At 52.7% G+C, this 19906-nt stretch overlaps 5 protein-coding genes across 5 annotated transcripts; 2 read left to right on the top strand and 3 right to left on the bottom strand.

The window, feature by feature from the left end:
* Positions 1–2046: 2046 nt before the first annotated feature.
* On the top strand, positions 2047–2274 carry SMAC4_03951 (uncharacterized protein; the record flags this gene model as incomplete). Its single annotated transcript, XM_003348057.1, has 1 exon — positions 2047–2274. The coding sequence occupies one exon, from the start codon at positions 2047–2049 to the stop codon at positions 2272–2274; it is 228 nt and encodes a 75-aa protein (XP_003348105.1).
* A 485-nt stretch (positions 2275–2759) lies between these two features.
* SMAC4_03952 (uncharacterized protein) lies at positions 2760–6807 on the bottom strand. Its single transcript, XM_003348058.2, has one exon. The coding sequence runs from the start codon at positions 5785–5787 to the stop codon at positions 3919–3921; it is 1869 nt and encodes a 622-aa protein (XP_003348106.1). The 5' UTR covers positions 5788–6807; the 3' UTR covers positions 2760–3918.
* A 4060-nt stretch (positions 6808–10867) lies between these two features.
* On the bottom strand, positions 10868–12392 carry SMAC4_03953 (uncharacterized protein; the record flags this gene model as incomplete). The annotated part of the gene is made up of 1 exon (XM_003348059.2): positions 10868–12392. The coding sequence occupies one exon, from the start codon at positions 12390–12392 to the stop codon at positions 11007–11009; it is 1386 nt and encodes a 461-aa protein (XP_003348107.1). The 3' UTR covers positions 10868–11006.
* A 1049-nt stretch (positions 12393–13441) lies between these two features.
* SMAC4_03954 (uncharacterized protein) lies at positions 13442–15865 on the top strand. Its single transcript, XM_003348060.2, has 2 exons — positions 13442–14339; positions 14398–15865. The coding sequence occupies exons 1-2, from the start codon at positions 13581–13583 to the stop codon at positions 15667–15669; spliced, it is 2031 nt and encodes a 676-aa protein (XP_003348108.1). The 5' UTR covers positions 13442–13580; the 3' UTR covers positions 15670–15865.
* A 56-nt stretch (positions 15866–15921) lies between these two features.
* Positions 15922–19623, bottom strand: SMAC4_03955 (uncharacterized protein). Its single transcript, XM_003348061.2, has 3 exons — positions 19038–19623; positions 16956–18977; positions 15922–16895 (listed from the first exon to the last, which is right to left on the bottom strand). Exons 1-3 carry the CDS (start codon positions 19339–19341, stop codon positions 16405–16407), a joined length of 2817 nt encoding a protein of 938 aa, XP_003348109.1. The 5' UTR covers positions 19342–19623; the 3' UTR covers positions 15922–16404.
* Positions 19624–19906: the final 283 nt, after the last annotated feature.

The following is a 19906-nucleotide window of genomic DNA, read 5'->3' as shown; positions in this document are numbered from 1 at the left end:
TTGGTAACGGTGGTACAGTTTTCGTAGGCGTGTCTCGAGTGGACGGGTTCGACCCTGCTCGTGGGCCGCTGAGCTTTTTGCTTTTTTGGTCTTTTTGCTTCCCAGATTATGTTTAAAACCCATCCATTAAGCTCGGGTCTTCAAAGCTGGCTGATTGATTCTAATCATTACCATCATTTGGCAACCCCTTTCCGTTTGTGTCATTGTTTTTGGTTACCAGATAGAGCGGGATGTGCACCTGGCCTGACTGAAAGTGGAAGAAAGGTACCATTCCAACTTTTAGCAATGAACCGAAGTCACGATGAACGGCGATTGCGATGCGGACGTCCTCGTGCCCGTCTTTTTTTTTTTCTCTGGTGGTCACAAACCAGGGCATATACATAATGAGATAATCTCAATCACCTAGGTCTTAACTTCATATCAATGTTTCTTGTTACCACAACGTCTGAGGTCATATCCCAATCACATTCCCCTCATCCGTTAGGCAAGGAAGCAAGAACCACTGACAGAGAAAACAAAACCTGAAGATCCCGAAGGAAATATCAACCCCCTTCTTGGTCTTTAACCGACTGTCACTTAACCCTTTACCCTACCTGTACATATTTTCCCGGAGGCTCACCTCACACTCGTCTCCGGTGCTCATCATCATCATCTCCAACGGCATTTTGGCTCGCCAGTAAATCCTAATTATTGTCCAGTGACTAGCAGGAAAATAGATCAAGGTATCCATATACCTCAATGCTGGTTTGTGACTTAACTCGATACTCCTAGCATACTGGGAAAGATCTATCCCAAACTGTCTTAACAAGACAAAATGAAATGACCAAGTACGAATTAGAAAAGCAATAACGAGATTCAAAACAAAAGGGATCAATTTAGAAATGTAAACGCCAAAAGGCTGACCAGAGCTCTCGAGCTAACAAACAAACCAGTATTGGACTGTAGGTCTTCGAGGCCATCTGATTCTGCTTTTGACTTTTGCACGTCGTGCCTCAGCCTCACACAGTCAAGTCGATCCATCATCATCAGCCCTACGAATTTAGCCAGCTAACCGAGATCTGGCGAGGAGATAATCACGATCGTGACAGTGTGCATGAGCTGATGAATGCCAAGTCATGCTGTCAGATCTTTAAGAGGGATGGGTTAGAGGTGGTTTGGGTCGAGTGTCACACTAACTTCGTGACCACGGACCGAGTGTCCGTCGAGTAAGGCAGGGGGGCGTTATGATACAGTAGATGCCTCCAGGTTGTAGATTTGTTTGAGGTGATGTCTGATGTTCTAACTTCTGGCTGTGGACTGTCTGGTAAGAAAATTCCATTCAGGCGTGGGTTGGTCACTGCGGCCAAACATGAGGCCTGGAGATAATTTGAAGAGCAATGACTGCCAGATCTTCAATTCTGACCATTACTTAAAAGGTCATATTCCACGATTTTGATGGCTGATTAGCGTCAAAGAAATCTCTGCGGAATGGTCTGCCGAAAAAATTGGAAGCCCACTTCCTCCCCACACCAGGGGTTTCCCATCCGATATATTCCCCGACGGGGACATGGAGTCCTGAGTGTCGATATCCATCAAGCAGTTACTATCTCCACACACAACTATCTCGAACCCAGTGAGGAACCAGAGAGAAAGAAAGGAGCCTCCAACACGTCGAGTGTCTTTGAAAATATATCCTCCCACAACGACGACCTCAACCTCCGTCGGGAAAGATGAACGAACTCAGGCTGAATTCTCAATGGCTAGGATTTGCCTCATGATGATGATGCGGAGAAGGAGAGGGGAGAGGGAACGGATAATTGTCATTGAGTAGTGGAAGGGCAACAAGAACACCCGAAACAATGAATATCAAAGAGAAGAGTTCATGGACAGCTCTTGGGGTTGGTTGTCAACGGGTATGTATAAAGCCCTCCCAAAACACCCCGTCATCTCCATTCTCAAGCTCTCATCTCCCTCACCAACAAGCACAAGCACAAGCAATCCATATTCACATCCACTCCCATCTCTTTTAACTTCCAGCTCAGTCTCACCAACCAAACCGAATCCAACATGAAGTTCACCACAACCCTCACCCTCCTCCTCACCTCCCTCGCCAACCTCGGAGCCATGGCCGCTCCTGCCGCCGAACCCGCCGCCGCCGCCGGTGATGTCGCCGCCCTTCTTCTTGAAGAGCGGGCCGGAAAGTGCCCTCAGTTCTGCAGTTGCAGCAAGGGCAAGTGCTATTGCCAGTATTGCTATGGACCTACTTGCAATCAGTGGGTTGATGGGACTTGCTAGAGCCAAGTCGAGTCGAAGAAGGAAGGGAACGTGCTAGGTATGTAAGTTGATCTTCACATTCTGAAGGTAGAGAGAGGGAACGAGGAGACATGAGATGAGGAAAGAACGGAAAAAGAGTCGAGGAAAAAAAAAGGAAGGAGATACCGAGATGTTTGACTAATTCATTTTGCATACCTACCTAGATTGCTGCCCCAGATCACTGCTTCGGCACCACCACTTGGTCAAAGAGAAAGGCCGGGAGATATCTAGTTGAAGTCTGAACTGATATTGGAGGAGTGAAAGTCAAGGGGATGGTTGGACGGTTTGGAGATTAGGAACTGGAGAATCAAACGACCGTTGGATACTCAAGCGGTCTTCAAGTGTAAATGGAATAACCAAAATCCAATGTCACAATGTCTTTGATGAAAGTCTGATGGCATTCTGCGAGGCCACCATGAATTGGAGTTGTATGACCTCGAGAATGATGTCTTTCGGCCCTCGAGACTCCACGGCATTGTTTCGTATCTTCGCTGTGGTATATAGCCTGGGTCATCCTATGTTTTCTCCTGTTCGTGTCGATGGTTGAGTTGAATTGGTCTGCACCAACCAGTTGCGTGAATTACCCTTGGAGCTAAGTATTGAGAAGCTCCCTTGGTTGAGCTCTCTTGTGGTCCTCCAACATTGGTTCTCTCTCTTCAGCCGTAACTCCTCACCGGCAACTGTTCGCCCTCTTTCATCCCATATTTCTAAACCGAGGTCATAACTATTGTCCATAATTCGTATGCTTAGCTCAAGTCCCTTTTGCCGACAACGTATTTGCCTGTTCGCGTGCACATGACCACCATGTTACTTAATGAAACGCAAATAAAAGACCCTGCGAACGTATGTGTTTGTGTGCATTGCGTGTGTACCCGCGCTTAACTCTGTTTTCATCAATGCCTAGGTAACCGTAAGAAAGAGCAACAACCTAATCAACATGTTTGCAAATAAAGGAAACCAGAAAGAACGCCAACCCGATGATGCCTTCCCACCATCCAACCGTCCACCCCACCTTCCAAGGCCAACGCAAAGTCCCAATCCCGATCCAGATCTGCTGGGGAGGGGAAAGATGTGCGATGCGAATTCTCTTTCAAGCCAATGCGTTGTTTTCCGTTTCCGCTCGTATCACTCATTGCGAGTTGGCTTCACGACAGTGTCCGTGTCGGATCTCAATGTACGAAGCAGGGTTGCCAGTGTTGAAATAACTCGAAATTCCTTTGAATTGAAGAAACCAATTGGAATTGATCTAGCGAAGAGAGGTAGTCGTAAAGTATGGACTTTCAGAGACAGTGCACCCAGCCGGGAAAAGCATCAATGTAAAGCAAAGACAAAGGGAATTGAAACCGAGGGGGAATCGTATGGACTGTGTCTGATGTTGTAAAAAGAAAATCAATGCATGAGTGTGTGATGATGCATGTTCGTTGAACCGCCTTGGATATATGTATCGCGCAACGCCATGCAACAGGAGAATATGCTTTGCTTTCGTAATGCCGCTCCAACCACTTTAAGCTCCCAACTCCTCTTCCCAGTAGACATTAGACGCAAAACGCCATGCAAGCAGCAAGTATCCCGGGATGTGTGTACCGGGGGGTATCAATAACGGATATCGTTCCGTAAACGTCCAAATCATGGCGTGGCGGCAATGCACCAGTGGCGGTGGAAAGCCCATGCACTTTTCTGGCATTCCTTACTGCAGTATTTGGTACGCCGGCAACGGCGGCACTTTGCAAATTGCCTCGTGTACTCTTCCCATTTGCCGCACTGGTAGTAAGCACACTGTCGGATGCCTCCCCGGGTATCGTCCTTGCGGCACAGGTTCCTCATAACCACCCCGGCCCAGTATTGCATGTCTGTGCTGTGGTACCGGACTGTAAACTTCTCCACGAGGGGGAAGATGTTTTGATCATTGGGGAGGAGGTATTCCTCTTCGCACTCTTCGTCTTCCGCCTCCAATTCGGCCTCCAACTCGGCGGGATCAATGCCGTCGAGAAGTTTGATCTCCTTGCCAATTTTGAGCTTGGGGACAAGGTGGCATTTTTGGAAGTACTTGCGAAGATTGCAATACTTTGATACGTATGCCAACAGCTGCAATGACATCAACACGTCCTCCTCCCTGGGCATGGCGGCAAGCATCTGCGGGTTCGGAGTCACATGGCGATCCAGCAGGTAACGTGGGACACTCGAATTGGGCATAGTCGGTTGAGCGGTGTTCGCAATGGTCGGCCTGTTTGGTGACAGATGAAGGTTGGTGACTTGAGTGGGTGTTGTGTTATTTTCCATGCTGGCGTCCACGGCACCTTGGTGGGTGATGTTGAAGGTTCCAGCTTCCTGAGCCTCCGAAGCCGTTGGGGTGGCTAGGTCAAGAGCAGCACCAGTCATTATACCGTCACCATCTTCGACCGACACCTGCTGGATTTCAACGTCATTTTGTACGTCTCCGGTTCCCGACATCTCGGCATCCTGATTTTCATCAGATGCTACGCTATCGGTGTTCATGTCGTCTGTCTCGGCCGCAGTGGAATGTTGATGACGAATTGATGGTCGACGGCGAGAGCGGCCATTGGGGGCCAAGATCGAAGGGGGCCGGACGTTAGTCGGCAAAGGAGTTGTTGGCGAGGCAGGCTGGGATGTAAGGTTCGCGTGAGCAAATGGCGCCATGTTCCGTAGGCGATCGGCTTCCCGCACAGCCCTGGAAAAGCCATCGATGTTCTCAACAGATGATGGCCCGGCCGATGTAGGCGGCTGGATTTCATGACGAGTAGGCGAGGGTACAGCCGACTGCGATTCCTGTGTTCTACCACCATGGTGATGGTGATGTGAGCGGTGTGCGGAGAAAAGAGTCCTTTCACCAAGGGTTTGGCCAGAGAAGCGGGATGCGGTCGGGGTTGTCTCAGTGTCCGGCGCAGCGACTTCCGTCGAAGGACCAGCCAAGGTAGCTGAAACATCAATAGGCTGAGGGGCAGCCTGACGACGGAAAGCGCGTTGGTCCACGTCTACGTTGGTGGGCCTAGAGGAAAAGCTCGCGGATTTGTGCACCCGGCTGCTGCCACCAACCCTGTGCCGGTGATGGGGATCCGACTTGTGCTTTGCTTCTTCAGCCTTTTCACGAACCCTTTCGATGACTTTGATGTAATTGTCGAGGATGGTAGCAATGACGGGGACCATGTCGGCCTCGACAACGCGGGTTCGGACATTCTCCGTGCCTCTTACACCAATGTTGACCACGCACTGGAAAGCCAAGTTCCACTTCCACATGTCCATCATATCCTTGCTGCGACCCTCCTTCAGGATGCAGACTAGTCTTTCGATACCGCCATCGACAGTGAGAATGTCTCGGATACGTGCCGATGACGTGGTCAGATAGGCGAGATGGTTTAGAGAGTTGATCAACGGGAGGGTCGAGGTGCAGTCGAGCGCTCGGCGGTCATACAAAGCCGTGGTGATGCCCACGGACGCCTTGTTGACGTTGGGTATGCTGAAGTTGACTTCCCTCATCTTGGCTTGCCACCACGAGTGTCGAGGTAGGCACCAGACGGGGAGATGGAGATGGGATACGTCTGTTGCGGACGACGGTCGGTCGGACGTCTAAGACTGTATGTGGTCGTACCGTGACACGCGGAGGCTAATAGTCCGTGGTCAAGCGGTTGAAGGGTATGCGATAGGGATCGGTATCGAACGAGATAGCGCGCGCACAATGTTGTCGAGATATAGTATTGAACAGTTTGGATGTATAGTTGATGGTTTGAGGGCGATAGATGGCAGGTCGTAGTGAGAGCGTGATATTGGCGAGACGGGGAAATGATGCGAGTGGATTCTGGATGGGGTGGGTTGCTGGGGGCGAAACCAAGATTGCAAATTCGGCGGGCTGTATCGACTGAGAGTTGCACCGCGAGGATGAGGACCCCGTCTGAGGATGATTGATGGGATGGGCGAGGGTGATGGTCAAATGCCTCAGCCGCGGACGAGAAATCGGGATCGGAGGAAGGAGCTGAGAAAACGGAGACGAGTGCGTGAGGAGTACAGGAGTATGTCCGCCGGTCGGTGCGATGCGGTGCGTTGCGGTGCGGTCGTTGGGGTTTGGGCCCAAGCAATTGCCAAACAACCTAGCAATGCCCTTTTGTTGGTTCCCTTTTGGTTGCAGTGCACCCTGGGAGTCTGGGCAATTGGGCGCCTGGGCGGTCGGAACGAGGGCGCGAGGAAGGACGGCCGGGACCGAAGATTGGCGATTGGCTTGGCCAGGTGGAGGCTTCCAGTTGATCCAGGGTATTGGCGAGGAAATAGCTGAGAATATCTGGTGCAGAAACCACTGCAAAGATGCGATGTGATGCGAGATAGTATGGTAGAGGTAGGGGAATCAGAAACCTAAGATGATGCCTCAACTCTGTGGGAGCTGGGAAAGAAAGAAAATGTGGAAGAAGAAAAAAGCTTTGAGCGTGCTGACGAAAGTGGAAAACCAAAAGGAAGCAAGGAGACCGCCCTCGGGTCAAATCTGATGGAGATTATAGCGTAGTCGCTGACCCTTGCCTGCTCATGCCTGGACTGTTGCGCTTCCAGGTTGTTCTGAGTTCAAGGAGAGGCCAGAGGCCAGGAGGGGAAGTGGAATTGGTAAAGACGGGACCTCTCTTGGTGGTGACTGGAGACTGCAGACTGGTGACTGCGTGTTGGACGGGAGGCTGGACGACACAGCAAAGACACTGCTTCCGACTGACAGGCGGAAATGCCAAGCGCCAAGATGCGTAACGGAGGTAACGTTCAGGTCAACTGAAGCTCAAATTGTCCAAGCAGATCAGCCCGCTGTGACTAGGTATCAAAGGCTTCTTTTTCTGTAGACGCTGCTTCGTTAGTGTCAGGGCACCGCACAGATGCAGTTGGTAAAGTGCACGCTAAAGACGACCCGCTACAGGTAATTTATAACTGAGAGCGGGAGTTCAAGGTACGTGCGCTAGCGTCTGCTTTACCGCCCATGGACTGGTTCCCTCCGCGTAATTTTCAGACGGAAGGAAACATGCAAGGCGACATCAGGTAAGGTAGCCGCTTCAAGTACGAGTCAACCCATTGCCGCTTGAAATTGCTTCACTCTTTCATCCTATCTATATCAGTTGTGATTCCGTCAACTCTCAAACAGCTTCCCATCCTGTTTATCTTCCCCTCTTCTCCTATCTCTACATTCGCACCAACCCGGCATGGTGGCCGTTGGAGCTGAAAGGCCGATTGCATTAGCATTAATTACGTTCATTTCCAGCTTGCCCAGACGACAGGCGGACGCGAAGTGCCCCGTAATTACCCAGACAATACCGGCCTACATGAGCTGCTGTCACGGAGCACTCCACAACAGTCCCGCTCTTTCTACGGCGGACCGGGGCGGAGGATGCGGCATCATGAGCTGACAGAGCTGACATGACGATGTCCATGGACAAGGGAAGCTGGAAGAGGCAAATTCACCCAACGAGCTGTCGAGTTCAACCCGGAATCAAAACATGGAATTGTGCGGGGGGTGGACGAGATTCTGGGGATGGACGTTTGCTATCCAGCCATCGAAGCCGGGCATCTGTCTACAGCGCAGAAATGGATTTGCGCATCATATCCATCAGAGGACAAGTTGGGCGGGCTGTTCAGCTATTACCAACAATGATTGACGCCAATATTTCCAAACACAACCTTCGACAACTTCCACAGAACGGTCCAGCCAGATGACGGGAACTTTTGCCTCAATACACCCTACAATCGAGCGCTCTAGCTTCTGTTTATGTTGGCCTTTGTCAAACAGTTCCATACCGGTCTAGTACCAGACGTCCGGTTGTCTGTGGTGCCCATCAACTGGTTTGGACACCCGTTCTGTTGCTTTGTTCCCAACCGTATCCCATTCCCATCCAATGGCAGGATATCAACCCCGTTGTATCCTTCTCTTGTATCACCACACGCCGTAACCCACCACGACGCATGGCTCTTGGCCCCCCGCCACCTCTCCAGGATTTGTTCGTTATGCATCAAGGCTCATCGACTCGAAGAAGCGGCTCTCGTCATTTTCGGTTGTATGGGTGTGAGGGACCATTACATTGACTTTCCCCTCTTCATGAAACATATCCCCTACTCACAGCAAAGAGAGCCGGTGCCGATGTGACAGTCTGCATCAGCATCGGAGCTGCACACTCAGGTGATCTTGGCATTTTTCCCACCATTCACACAAGAAGCATTCGAAAAAAGAACCCCGACAAGATGAAGAACTTCTGCTTCAAAAACCGTGTGAGGACGAGCACCAGCAGCTCGGAATTGTCCTACATTCACAAGCCTTGGGCATGTTTTGGCAAGGAAAGATATCTTTTGAATTGGGACTTGGCAAGTCGAGGTTTCATGTTACAAATCTCTGAACGCATTCGCACCGAAAGAAACTCCTTCGATCCGTCATTTTCGACAGGACCATCACCTCCCCCGGTCCCCGCCACCTCACCGGGCATCCCATACATAACCTCATCGGACCACGCGGCAGTAGCCATCAAGGATCAGGACTGAACTAACGACGGGTTTGTGTGTTCGAACCCAACGGGTACGCCTCCAGCGCTTGCCTGGCTTAAATCTCCAATGCCCAACTCCCAACAACAAAAGAAAGCCGCACTGGGGTCCCCGCCAGGGCTGAGATTGCCGCCAGAAGAAAGAAAAGGCCAAGAAAAAAGCCGAAGCATTTCACATACCTTTTCCACATGGCGGAGGGGAAGGAGGCAAGCGCGAGCGCTTAACTTTTTCATAAAGTTGATGACGGATGTCATTGGTCAACTCGGCACGTCTTTCGAATGCAACCGCCTTCGATTTTAGTTGCCCTTGCAGTTGAGAACGACAATGGAAGAGCAGACAAAAAGGTAATACGGGCAAGTGGGATTTCGGTTGATTGAAGGCTCCTCGTCAAGCGCGCTTATTTTGTCTTCCGTCTGAACCTGAAACAATTCTTTTGAGGATATGGACAACGACGGTTCAGTTTGGATGCATAAAACGTGAACTGCTGAAGTTACACGAATATTTCAGTCACAAACCCTTCGTTACGACCCGAAGGCTTGGCAAGATATGCTTGGCTTGGGGTGGCTTTTGGGGACTTCCCTGAAGATTGACATGTCTAACCAAGCTCATGTCGATCGCTTCTTCTGAGTTGTGCTTCCGAAAGTACAACAAATTCCCCGACCCTTCTAGAAATTTGCATGATGTGCTCATCCGGCTCGGCTACGTTTTGCCAACTGAACCACACGAGGTATGTAACGAGACACCTTGATGGCCACAATGAGTTCAGTTCAGTTCGACACCTCGACATCAACCTCGCCCCGGATGCAAGACACCTGACCCGACCTGACTGCCCATCGAGGTGCCCCGAAGGACAAATCCCACACACTACTTACCCGGGATACAGTAAGATATTGGGGCACCCGGAAATCCTGCCTGCCTTGCCAAAAGGCCCCGATGATCAATCACACGATCGGAACGATACATTTGGGCTTTTGATTACAAGATCATCATCTCTACGAGCAATCGATGATCGTGGGAAGAGTGACAACACCGGCAATATGGAATACGCCGACAAACCATAGTGTCGGTCTCGGGATATGAGCTGTAGGTATGCTGTGACACACAATGAATGACAAGGAACAGAAAGTCCGTAAGAACGCATTCGAGTCGAGATGCCAAAGTTACCTAGTGTCCTCTTTTTGTTCACTGCGTGTATTTTTTTCTCTTTCTCTTAAGCCCTTCGCCATGCTCTCTGTCTGTATCTCTCATGCTATTTTACCTTCCCGGTTGACCAGCGCTGTTGTTGGATATTTCAGCGCGGCATGATGATGTTTGTCGTATTGTTCCCATGAAGATAAAATAAATAATCCAAGATAACCGATTAACACAAAACCCCCGATCAATAGTTATGAACGATACTTTGTCCGTCCGAACCTCAAATATGGTTGCCTTATATATCTGTCATTCCTTGCCTTGCCTTTCAATCGGTCTGTCATGTACTTATGTACTGTATGTACTCTGTCATTGTGTACACTTCCCGGCCTCATCAACTCAGCCGTAACCGGTACACTAACAAATAACAGCCACCCAACGGAACGGAACATACCGACCGAGATTTATCTCCCAAGCCATGTTCTCAGACGGGAGTAATGTTCTTTTATTGTTCTAATCCCTTTCCATGATATTTTCTTTGTTCACACCACACCTCACTGTCCCTCCTCCAAACTTGAACGGGCGAAGTTTGCACGCAAAAGAGGCGTGTGCGCCACATGGATGGCGAAACCGTGTCTGTCCTCCCTCTGTCGTACTCACTCACTCATTGTTCGGAACCCAACCGTACCGCAAGGTCGAGATGAAATGAGTGAGGTGGATGGCCACGTTTCCGGCGCCACGTGGCTTTTGGCTTTTGAGGGATGGAGTCTAGAACGAAACCCCCCCCAAAAATCAGGATGAAAACACCGCGGGGAAAGTTTGGGGGTTGTGTTGACTGAAGTTCTTACTACTGTGTACTCACCAGTGTAGAATGTGGTAAAGGGGCGTGAGCAGTGCCAAGCGACTACCCCCTTTTCAAAAACATGCAAAAGTAAACAATAGACATTAGTATTCTATCTCTCGGCTTTTCCATTACCATGACACATTTTAACCTTTCTCTCCTGACTTTCTACCCAAAATATCCTTTCTTTCACCTCAACCACCTCCCACAACGGGTCTGAAACAGCCCCTTATCAGTCTCCCCCAACCCTCGCATGTCTAAAATACTTCATCCCCACCCAGCTCACCGACACCCACACCCACACCATCATCCACGTCAACACGAATAGCGCAGGATAGTACCCAACAATCGGCAGTGTCGGGTCATCCTCGAACTCGGGCGGCGCGTAGGGCGTCGTCCCCACGTCCCATGCCCAGCTCCACACGCCGAAGCATGAGCCCATCCCAATCACGAACGTGATCCACGTGCAGAGCAAGATGATCCAGCCCCAGAACTCGGTGTCGCTGTAGTCGTCGTAGTAGTCAACCGCTTCCTGGGGCGGCATCGGTGTCGTCAGGCTTAGCGGCGACTTGGCTCGTTGTTGTTGAACCGAGCTGCGGCGGCGGCCTTGGATTGAGTTCGAGGTGGCGGTGGCTGAACTGGTGCCGTTGCTACCGGGTGTGTTCTGGGTCCCACGTGTAGGACGACTGGTAGGCATGGTCTGGAAGTAGGAGTCGGAAGTTGAAGAGGAGACGGATGCACGCGCCGGGTGGAGGAGGTTGAGGCTGCTGATGGAGGAGTTGGTCGAGGAGCGGGAGAGAGAATGCATGATACCTGGCCCTCTGGAGCTGGCCATGTGGAGGGCGTCTTCGTCGTCCGTGGTGGTGTAGCTGATGGTGGGGCTCGTCATTGCCGGGTCATCGGTGCCATTGCTCATCATACTGGGTGATGTGATGTTGCTGCTGCTCGTGCCCTTGGCCGTATATGTCCCTTCAGAGTCCGACTCTTCCATGCTGGCACTGGGCTGGGACGAAATGCCCGAGATGCCCAGCCCAAAGCCGCCGTTCCTGCTATTTTCCTTGATAATGGAGCCTGGACTTGATGTGATGATGTTGCTTCCCGACCCGGAAGCGCGTGCAATGTTTTCATTGGAACGATCTAGCTCGAACTGTGTGTTGATGCTGAGCGGGTAGCTCTCCCGCCTTTCTCGCTGAGCGCCTCGTCCCAACAGAGCAACCTTCCTCAGCGAACCCCTACGTCGCCTCGTTTTCTGTTGCAATATCGTTTGTTGATGAAGGGCCGCATGTGAGAGCGGAGGTGCGGAACCATATAAACTACTGCCAGCGCCGCTGTTTCCGGTATAGGTATTCGATGTGGACGGGATCGTACGAAAAGATGGTATTGGAGGCGAAGTTGTCGGTGACGAGGTTGGGGAAGCGGACGGCTTCGAATCGTTCTCGTTGGTCCCACGGCGCGCACGAGGCCTATGCTGATCGCTCGATGCGCGCATGAAGGGAAACCGAGACAGCAGCCCGCCTGTGCCGGAATTGCTGCGCTTGCGTACGACTGCAGGTGGACGATTCAGGTTGACGTCGGGCGCCGCAGCAGGGCCCGCAGGTTCGGATATCGGCTGGTCCATAACCAGGGTGATGTGGCTTGTCTATTTATCGGGTTTTGACCGAGAACCCGGTTGCTCGGACGTGGGGAAGATGGGTCGGGGATAAGGTTCGCCCAGACAATGTCTTTGCGCCGTCTCTTATGGGTTCGGACAAGGGCGCACACACTCCTCGCCCTGTGTTGACCGTGAAACCGTCTGTCTGGGTTGAGGGTGGGCTCGACAATTGTTATACCCTGGTGATGAATTGGTCTTGCGAACGTGGGTGGTCGGAAAGAGTTTGACTATCGAATTGAATGGAAGGACTGGGCGCAATCGAATCGGTCGAAAGTCGCGGAGGTTACTCGACGGCCTTATTTCCTGATCTTTCCTCAGATCTACTGGGGGTTTGAGGATGGGGATATCGTATATCGAACGTGGCTTCGTGGATGCGCGATGGCTCGAAACCGACGAGAAAGATCGATGCGAGTTTGAACACCTGGTCTGTCGCAAATCGTGTCGTCCCTGTGAATAATGGAACGGGCCTCTGTTCCAAAAACACAAGCGCCGATGTCGAATAGGGATGCGCCGGCCGGACTCGGCTGCCCTTTCCGTTAAAATAAGAGAACTGCAAAGGGAAAAAGTCAATCCCTCGGTCATCAAGTGGAAGTCGCGAAGATCGGACGTCAGCTACTTTGTGTCGTCCAGTATCGTTCGCGTCCAAGGCGCTCGAAGCTACCAATCAAACCATCAGTCGCATCACCACCGCGGCCACCGCCCGCTACCATCGACAGGGGGACGGCGTTTTTAGGTTTGGGGAGGATCGGGGTTCCATCAAGTCGATTCCACTTCTCCCACTTGTCCCCACAGTCGTTGGAATTGAGGTTTCCTGCGATCCTGCCGGATTGCCTTCGTCACGGCAGGCAGTCGGTCCCTGGACCCTGCTGGGCTGATCAATGGCAGTCCCGACCAACCCCTTTGTGATGTGGTACTGTACGGTAACGACTGCCGAGCTCAGTCTGTTTGAGAAACACAAGGAAGTAATGTACTATGCAAGGGATGAACGGGTGTGACATGGAACGACATCTTGTCGGGTTCGGAAACACTTCATGATAGTGACTGAAGGGCGAACATTCAACAACTTCTTCCCACGATGGTTATCGTTAGTACAAATTTCACACCTTGCACGTCCGGACAGGTGAAAAACATCAACGGAAGACAAACAAAAGATCAATGGAGCCCCACACTGGCGCTAAGCCCAATGCCGACTACGGCCGCTCACCCCTGACACGGAGGTCCACTCTCACCAAGCCCGCCTCCACTCCGTCTGGCCCTCCACCTCTGCCCCTGGCGCTGCTGGTCAATGACTGCGGTAGCGCCACCGCGGTAGACACGGCTACGGCCACGGCGACGGCCACATCCACAGCTCTGTCAACCGCCATCCAGCACAATCCACCGAACAGGCACATGGCGACTGGTCCGACCGTCATTGTGCCGGCAATTGTCTACCCTGCTGTGGACGACGACGATCATCACGGAGACGAGGCTAGAGGCGCCCCGAGGAACAACTGGCGTCACGATAACAACCATAGCGGCGGCGACGCTATCAAGACCACCATCATCTCCTTGGCCCTCGACGATCGCGACCAGGATGATACTGGCTCCCACAGTCTAGCCGCTCCATCGCCCTCATCTCCGTCACAGTCTCCGTCACAGGACAAACACAGCAAACGCAATAGCCAGGGCCTCTTTCTCTCGTCAACCTACAATCCCCCCATCTCCCCGCGGTCAACAACCTTCTCGTCCGATACCTTCCTTCATCCCGACCACGCGAACCTGAGCCTTCTGCGGTCCCCATCGCCTGACCCCAGTCCCTTTGCAATGGCGACCCAGGACGGGTCTGCGTCTCCCACCACGGGCGAGTTCAATGCGCCGCCAAAGAACCCCTTCAACTTCCAGACCCAGGTCATCTCGTCGGGGCCCGTGAAATCTGTATGTTGCGTTGCTGTTCCGCCTATGTCTCCTTTTTGTTAATAGTGATTCTCCCCAGAATATCGGTCAACGCCGCGGCCATCGATACAAACACTCCTCCATTAGCGCCCAGCATTCCTTCTTCCAGGAACCCCCACCGCGCCCACCGCCCGTTCTCCCCGCATCCCTCCCTATTCCGAACCTCAGGGAAGCATGGCATAGCATGCAGAAGCTCCAGCGCATGCGCTTCTGGTGGTGCTGCTGCCACGCCGCCATTGCCGGTTATGTCTTCCTTAGCGCCGAGGGCTCGCTCGCCATGACTGCCCTCTCGCATCTGGTCGCCTTTGACGTCGGTTCCGCTGCCGTTTGCGTCGCCGTCGACGTCCTCGGCAACTTCGAAGTCTGGCGTCGCTCCAGCATCCGACACCCCTTTGGTCTCCAGCGCGCCGAGGTCCTGGCCGGCTTTGCCATGTCCGTCTTCCTCGTGTTTGGCGGCTTCGACCTGCTCTCGCACAACATCAAGCATGCTTTGGAAAACGTAGGCGAACATGCGCCTCACCACCCTCTACCCGATACCTTGGACGACATGAGCGCGAGCATGGCCCCTTCGACACCGATAGCGCACATCCATGCCCACGACGTCACTACTCCGCGGGTTTCGGCCGGCGCCGTCGATTTCGCCAGCTTAGCCGCCATTCTCAGCACGCTGATCAGCGCCTATGGCCTGCGCAACCACAGCCGCATCGGCCGCGTTATGCGCGTGCCCCTGCCGTACCTGCGCAAGCTCCTGCCGCACGCAGGCATCCTGTCCAACCCCTTCCACCTGCTGACCACGTTCTTCGCCTGCGTCATGCTGCTCCTCCCGCTACTTAGCGTCTCGTACTTTGTCTGGCTCGACCGGCTCATCTGCGCGTCGATAGCCGTCAGCATGTTTGTGTTGGGCACCCGGTTGGCGATTGCGCAGGGGCTGATGTTGTTGATGAGTTACTCTGGGCCAAGAGACATGCCATCTGCACCATCATCCTCTTCCTCGTCTGCCATGGATAAGAAAACGGATAATTCAGGGACAGAAAGCAGTAACAACAGCCAAGTCTCGGCTGTCGTCCGTGAGATCGAATCCGAACCTCAAATCAAGCGCGTCGAGGAGGCTCAGTTCTGGCAAGTGCACTACGGCCTGGCCATGGCCAACCTGAAGGTTTGTCTGGCTACCAAGAGCTTGGACGATGGCGCCCTGGCGCAACTGAGGAGCAGGTTGACGAGGTTGGTGCAGAATCGGCTGGGTGAGGGGTATGGAAGGGGGTCGAATTTGAGATGGGAGGTTACAGTGCAGATGAGTACTGATTCTACGTAATTTACGCCGTAAAGAAGGGATTTTACATATGTTGATAATGGACGGGATGTTTTTTTGTGATAAGACAATTGGAAAAGGGGTATGGTGTTTTTCGTAACGATGGTGGTAGTTTTGTTAGGTATTTTACCACCGCGTGTTTATTTAGCAAGCGAGAAGAGGCAATGGAAAGAAAGTCTTGTTGATATCAGAACAAGAAGCGTTCCTTCCTACAACGTACTTGTCGTAATCCAAGTCCCATGTCAGTTCACAGTGATCATGTTAATCTCTCATTCTTTCGTCCACCAGTAGAGGCAAGAACACGTAATGTGAACAAAACGGATGAAACTGAACACAGTAAAACTAGTATATGAAGCACCCTTTTTTGATATGACGACGCTAATCAATTCCCTGATTTGCCTGCCTGCCTTTGCGGTATCAAACACCAGTAGTAGTAATAAGACCAACTCGCTTCCTCCATGCGAATAACTGACAAAAACCCCCAACCAAGGAACCTAATCAAAAATGAGAATTCTCAAGCAAGCACACGAACGCCCTTCTACCTCCGATCCCTTCCTTACTGACTGACTGGCCTATAAATAGACAGAATCCTCCCAATCCTTTGCAACAAGAAAATCTGTTGTTTCTTCCTCCTCCTCCTCCTCCTCCTTCTTCTTCTTCTTCTCTCTTCTAGAGTCAATTTCACGCCCTTACCCTCCCTTCCCTTTCCTATCCATCACACTCTCTCTGCTTGCTTGCTTAAAACCCAAACCTCCCCCTCGAAGACCCCGACCCCTCTCTCGACGAGTTCTTCTTACCCAAGTTCCCGTTATAAGCCCTATGCCCATGCCCATGATAGTTATGAGAATCAACATCATCATCGCTCCTGTTAAACCTCCTGAGCCCCTCAATCTTGGACAGCACGAGCTCGAGGAGCTCCTTGCGGCGGATCAGATCCAGGTGTCTCCGGATGCGGGGGTCCTCGGAAGCGAAGCGCTCGAGCCCACCGCCGAGCATCTGCTCGCCCAGCTTGGACTCGACCTCGCGCGGGAAGCGGGCGTAAAAGTCGTTGAGCATCTCGACGTTGAGGAATAGCACCGACGTCTGGGTGAGCTTGGTGGCGACGGCGTCGAGGAAGACCTCGGGGCAGTAGTATTTGTTCTCGAGCGACTTGCACTGGCGCGACTTGACGGCCATGATGCGCATGTTGATGATGTCGGCGCGGTCGCGGAGGAAGACGGCTTCGCGGCCTTTTTTGTTGTTAGTTTATATGTTTTGGAAAGGGGATGAAGGAAGGGAAAGAAACATACCCTTCTGGAGCAAAGCAGCGCTGAATCCACCGGCGCCGTTCCTGGTCTCTCCCTCGACGACAATCTCACACTTGCGGGCCTTATCGACAAAGTTCATGACCTCCTTCAGCTTCCTCTTGCCTCCGACGGAGTTCTCCAGGTTACCCATGGCTCTCTGGCACTGGTCCAGTTCCATCTTCAGGACACCGGCAACGTGATCCCGTCCTTGCGACCATTCCTGTGGCTGGATATCGACTTCGTACTTGTAAGGCTTGAGAGAGAACTCGATACCGTCGCTGGTGGTGTATGAGCGATCGGCGAGGACGGTGGCCGCAGCTTCGTTGATGACCTGGCGCGCAGAGGGGTGCTTGGCGAAGGTCGACTTGTTGACGAGCTTGTCCACGTTGGCCTGGATGGCGTTGGCGACAACGGTAGCGGCCAAACGACCGACACCCAGCCTGGTCAATGCCGAAGTGGCGGTATCGAGCTGCATATGCCAAAACTGCGAGTTAGGGTCGGCCTTGGGAAGGTCGGCAATGTTCTCCGGCTCAAACGGAGCAGGGGAGAGATCCTCGATAGGCTTGTTCCAATACTTGGCTGCCAACTGATCGAGAACCCGCTGATCGAGGGCTTCCTTCAGCAATTGCTGCATCTGGGGACGGCCAAAGCTGGAAGCAAACCTCTTGAAGGCGTGCTTGAAATCGTCTAGACTCGCGGCGAGATAGGCCTCTGCGGTCATGGGCTCCTCATTGTACTGAACCTTAAACTGGTAGGAAGTCTCTTCGAGTTCGCGTTGAATGGCCGCTGTTGTATCCTGTAGCTTCGATGACATCTGCTGTTCTAAGACATGCATGAGCTTCTTGCGTAGTGTTACGGTGCCGAGGTTGACACCAGAGTCTGGGCCGAATTCGGGATGAGTGCTGAAGTAAGACTTTTCGTTTTTACTGATCTGTCTCAGGAGAGCACCGGTATCCCGTTTGAACAGTCCTGTTTGCTGAGGAGCTCTGGAAATCACACCAACGTAACCCAGGCGTAGAGGATATTGCTTGTCGCTCAGAATTGCAGCACCCTTTTCCGGATCAACCAAATCCATCTTGGTAATGACACCAATCGTCCGCTCTCCCCTTGGGTCAACCCTACGGCTTGCCTGCAAGGCGGTCGAGTTGGCCAGATCGACATCGGCAGCAGAAATGGCGAGAATGATGTTGGGTCCTCGGATATACTTGTCGCAAAGTTCCGAAATCTTGCGCTTGAGCTCCCGGGGTTGGTTCTCTCCAGCAACCTGGATGTACCCGGGCAGATCGATCAAAGACAGGTCCGGAACTCGGGGCGAGTGGATGGTAAGACGGATTGGGTCGTCCGAGACACACTGGTGTTCGGGGACGGACTGGTTAAGCTCGGTAAGGTTCTTTTGGACCAGGGAGAAGTCGGTAATTCTGTGAAGGCCGAGGTCCGGAAATTCAGCGTAATCGGCGCTGACCTTGGGGTCGTTCACCAGCGTTAACTCGATCGGTCGGCGAGTGATCATGTTGTTGCCCTTGGGCAGGAACTCATGACCGACAATAGCTTCGAGAACGGAGCTCTTTCCTGACGATTGAGAACCGATGACAACGATGGAGGGCAGGGTGACGGTGCTCGACTGGCCAACCTTCTGGAGTAGGTTTCGAATCTCGATCATCATCTTGGTCATGTACATCATCTGATCGTCTTTGGAGATCTCCTCAGGAGTCCGGTCGTCCTCCTCGGCCGCATCATCGTAACCATAAGCAGCTGCTGAAGCACCAACGGCGGCGCCCATCCTTGCTTTCTTAGGGGGCTCGGGTCCTCCAGGCCCAGAACCATTGTTGTTGCCACCTTCCTGTCCGCCTTCTGATTTGAAAAGGTTCCCTAGCCATTCAGGCAGCTCGAGTTCTTCCTTTGTGTTGTCCCAACCTCGCTTGGTCTGTTCGGCAATATCGACGGCGCTGCCCCATAGACCGGAGGCGGTTGTGGTGACGGTATTTTTGACGTTGCCAAAGACTTCTTGGGCCGAGTTGCTCACCTCTGTGTGTCTGTTAGCGTGGGTCCTCGGCTACCAGCAGACTCGGGCAGCAAGTTGCTTACGGATGGCCTGGTACTGGATCCATGCGACACCTCCAATCATCACGGTGCCGAACAATGCAGGGATGCGCGCAAACTTGAGGGCTAACTTGGGGAGAAGGCGGATAAAGGAGGCATTCCGAACGATGACGGCGTTATGGTAGGAGTTGGCGGGGAAGCGCATCGAGCGCCTCAATGCTCGCGAGGCATGCTCGGTTCGTTGAAGGCCGCCGGTAGGGAGCTGGCTATGGTATGGGCGAATAGCTCGGAGAGTAACACGCCGGGCGACGGGGCCCAGAGCCCCGGCAGCGCGAAGCTGTGCGCTCATGATGGAGAAACGACGGAGCGGTGCCTGTCTCGGATCATGCAATCAGGCAAGGCATCTAGGCGTCGATCAAAGAGCGAGGGTCGTGGTCGTAGTTGTCGGCGTCAACGTCGTCGTCGGTGTCGTATGTCGGTCTCAGAGGGCGCAGGACCCTTTGAGTCGGATAAAAAGAAGTCCGGGCGTGATCGCGGAGTCGAGATCGGGTAGTGTTGTCGTCAGTTGTTCATTGATGCTCAGGGAGCCGAACGGGATTCTTGGAGCCGCGCCAGCCCGCCAAACTCACCCCACTCACAAAAACTGGGACCGTGGGCGGGATTGGATCGAACAGACGACGGGACCTGGTTCAGGTTACGACTGCCATGAAGTGGGGCTTTAGCTGTTAGTGCTCTAGGGTTGGTTACTGCCAAATCATATCTAGGTTGCCAAATCCTATTGAAGTCACTAACTGTAAGCCAAGACCCTGAGATCCCTCAGTCGCTTCGCCCACGATGGGAAGGGATCTTGGGATTTTGGGATTTTCTGTAGTCTGTACATAGGCATTGCCCCTGATATGAGAGTGTGGGTAGCT

The sequence above is a fragment of the Sordaria macrospora genome, chromosome 2 (genome assembly GCF_033870435.1).
Source record: "Sordaria macrospora chromosome 2, complete sequence".
Taxonomy (NCBI): domain Eukaryota; kingdom Fungi; phylum Ascomycota; class Sordariomycetes; order Sordariales; family Sordariaceae; genus Sordaria; species Sordaria macrospora.
The sequence above is the reverse complement of the archived record's forward strand: the minus strand, read 5'-3'. Positions and strand labels throughout refer to the sequence as shown.

Excerpts from the sequence above, each read along its gene's own strand:
- SMAC4_03954 (XM_003348060.2), top strand. The coding sequence starts at position 13,581 with ATGGAGCCCCACACTGGCGCTAAGCCCAATGCCGACTACGGCCGCTCA. Across the intron at positions 14,340-14,397 it reads CGTCGGGGCCCGTGAAATCT|AATATCGGTCAACGCCGCGG; the intron begins GTATGTTGCGTT and ends GATTCTCCCCAG.
- SMAC4_03952 (XM_003348058.2), bottom strand. The coding sequence starts at position 5,787 with ATGAGGGAAGTCAACTTCAGCATACCCAACGTCAACAAGGCGTCCGTG.
- SMAC4_03955 (XM_003348061.2), bottom strand. The coding sequence starts at position 19,341 with ATGAGCGCACAGCTTCGCGCTGCCGGGGCTCTGGGCCCCGTCGCCCGG. Across the intron at positions 18,978-19,037 it reads GATCCAGTACCAGGCCATCC|AGGTGAGCAACTCGGCCCAA; the intron begins GTAAGCAACTTG and ends ACAGACACACAG. Across the intron at positions 16,896-16,955 it reads CGCTGCTTTGCTCCAGAAGG|GCCGCGAAGCCGTCTTCCTC; the intron begins GTATGTTTCTTT and ends ACAACAAAAAAG.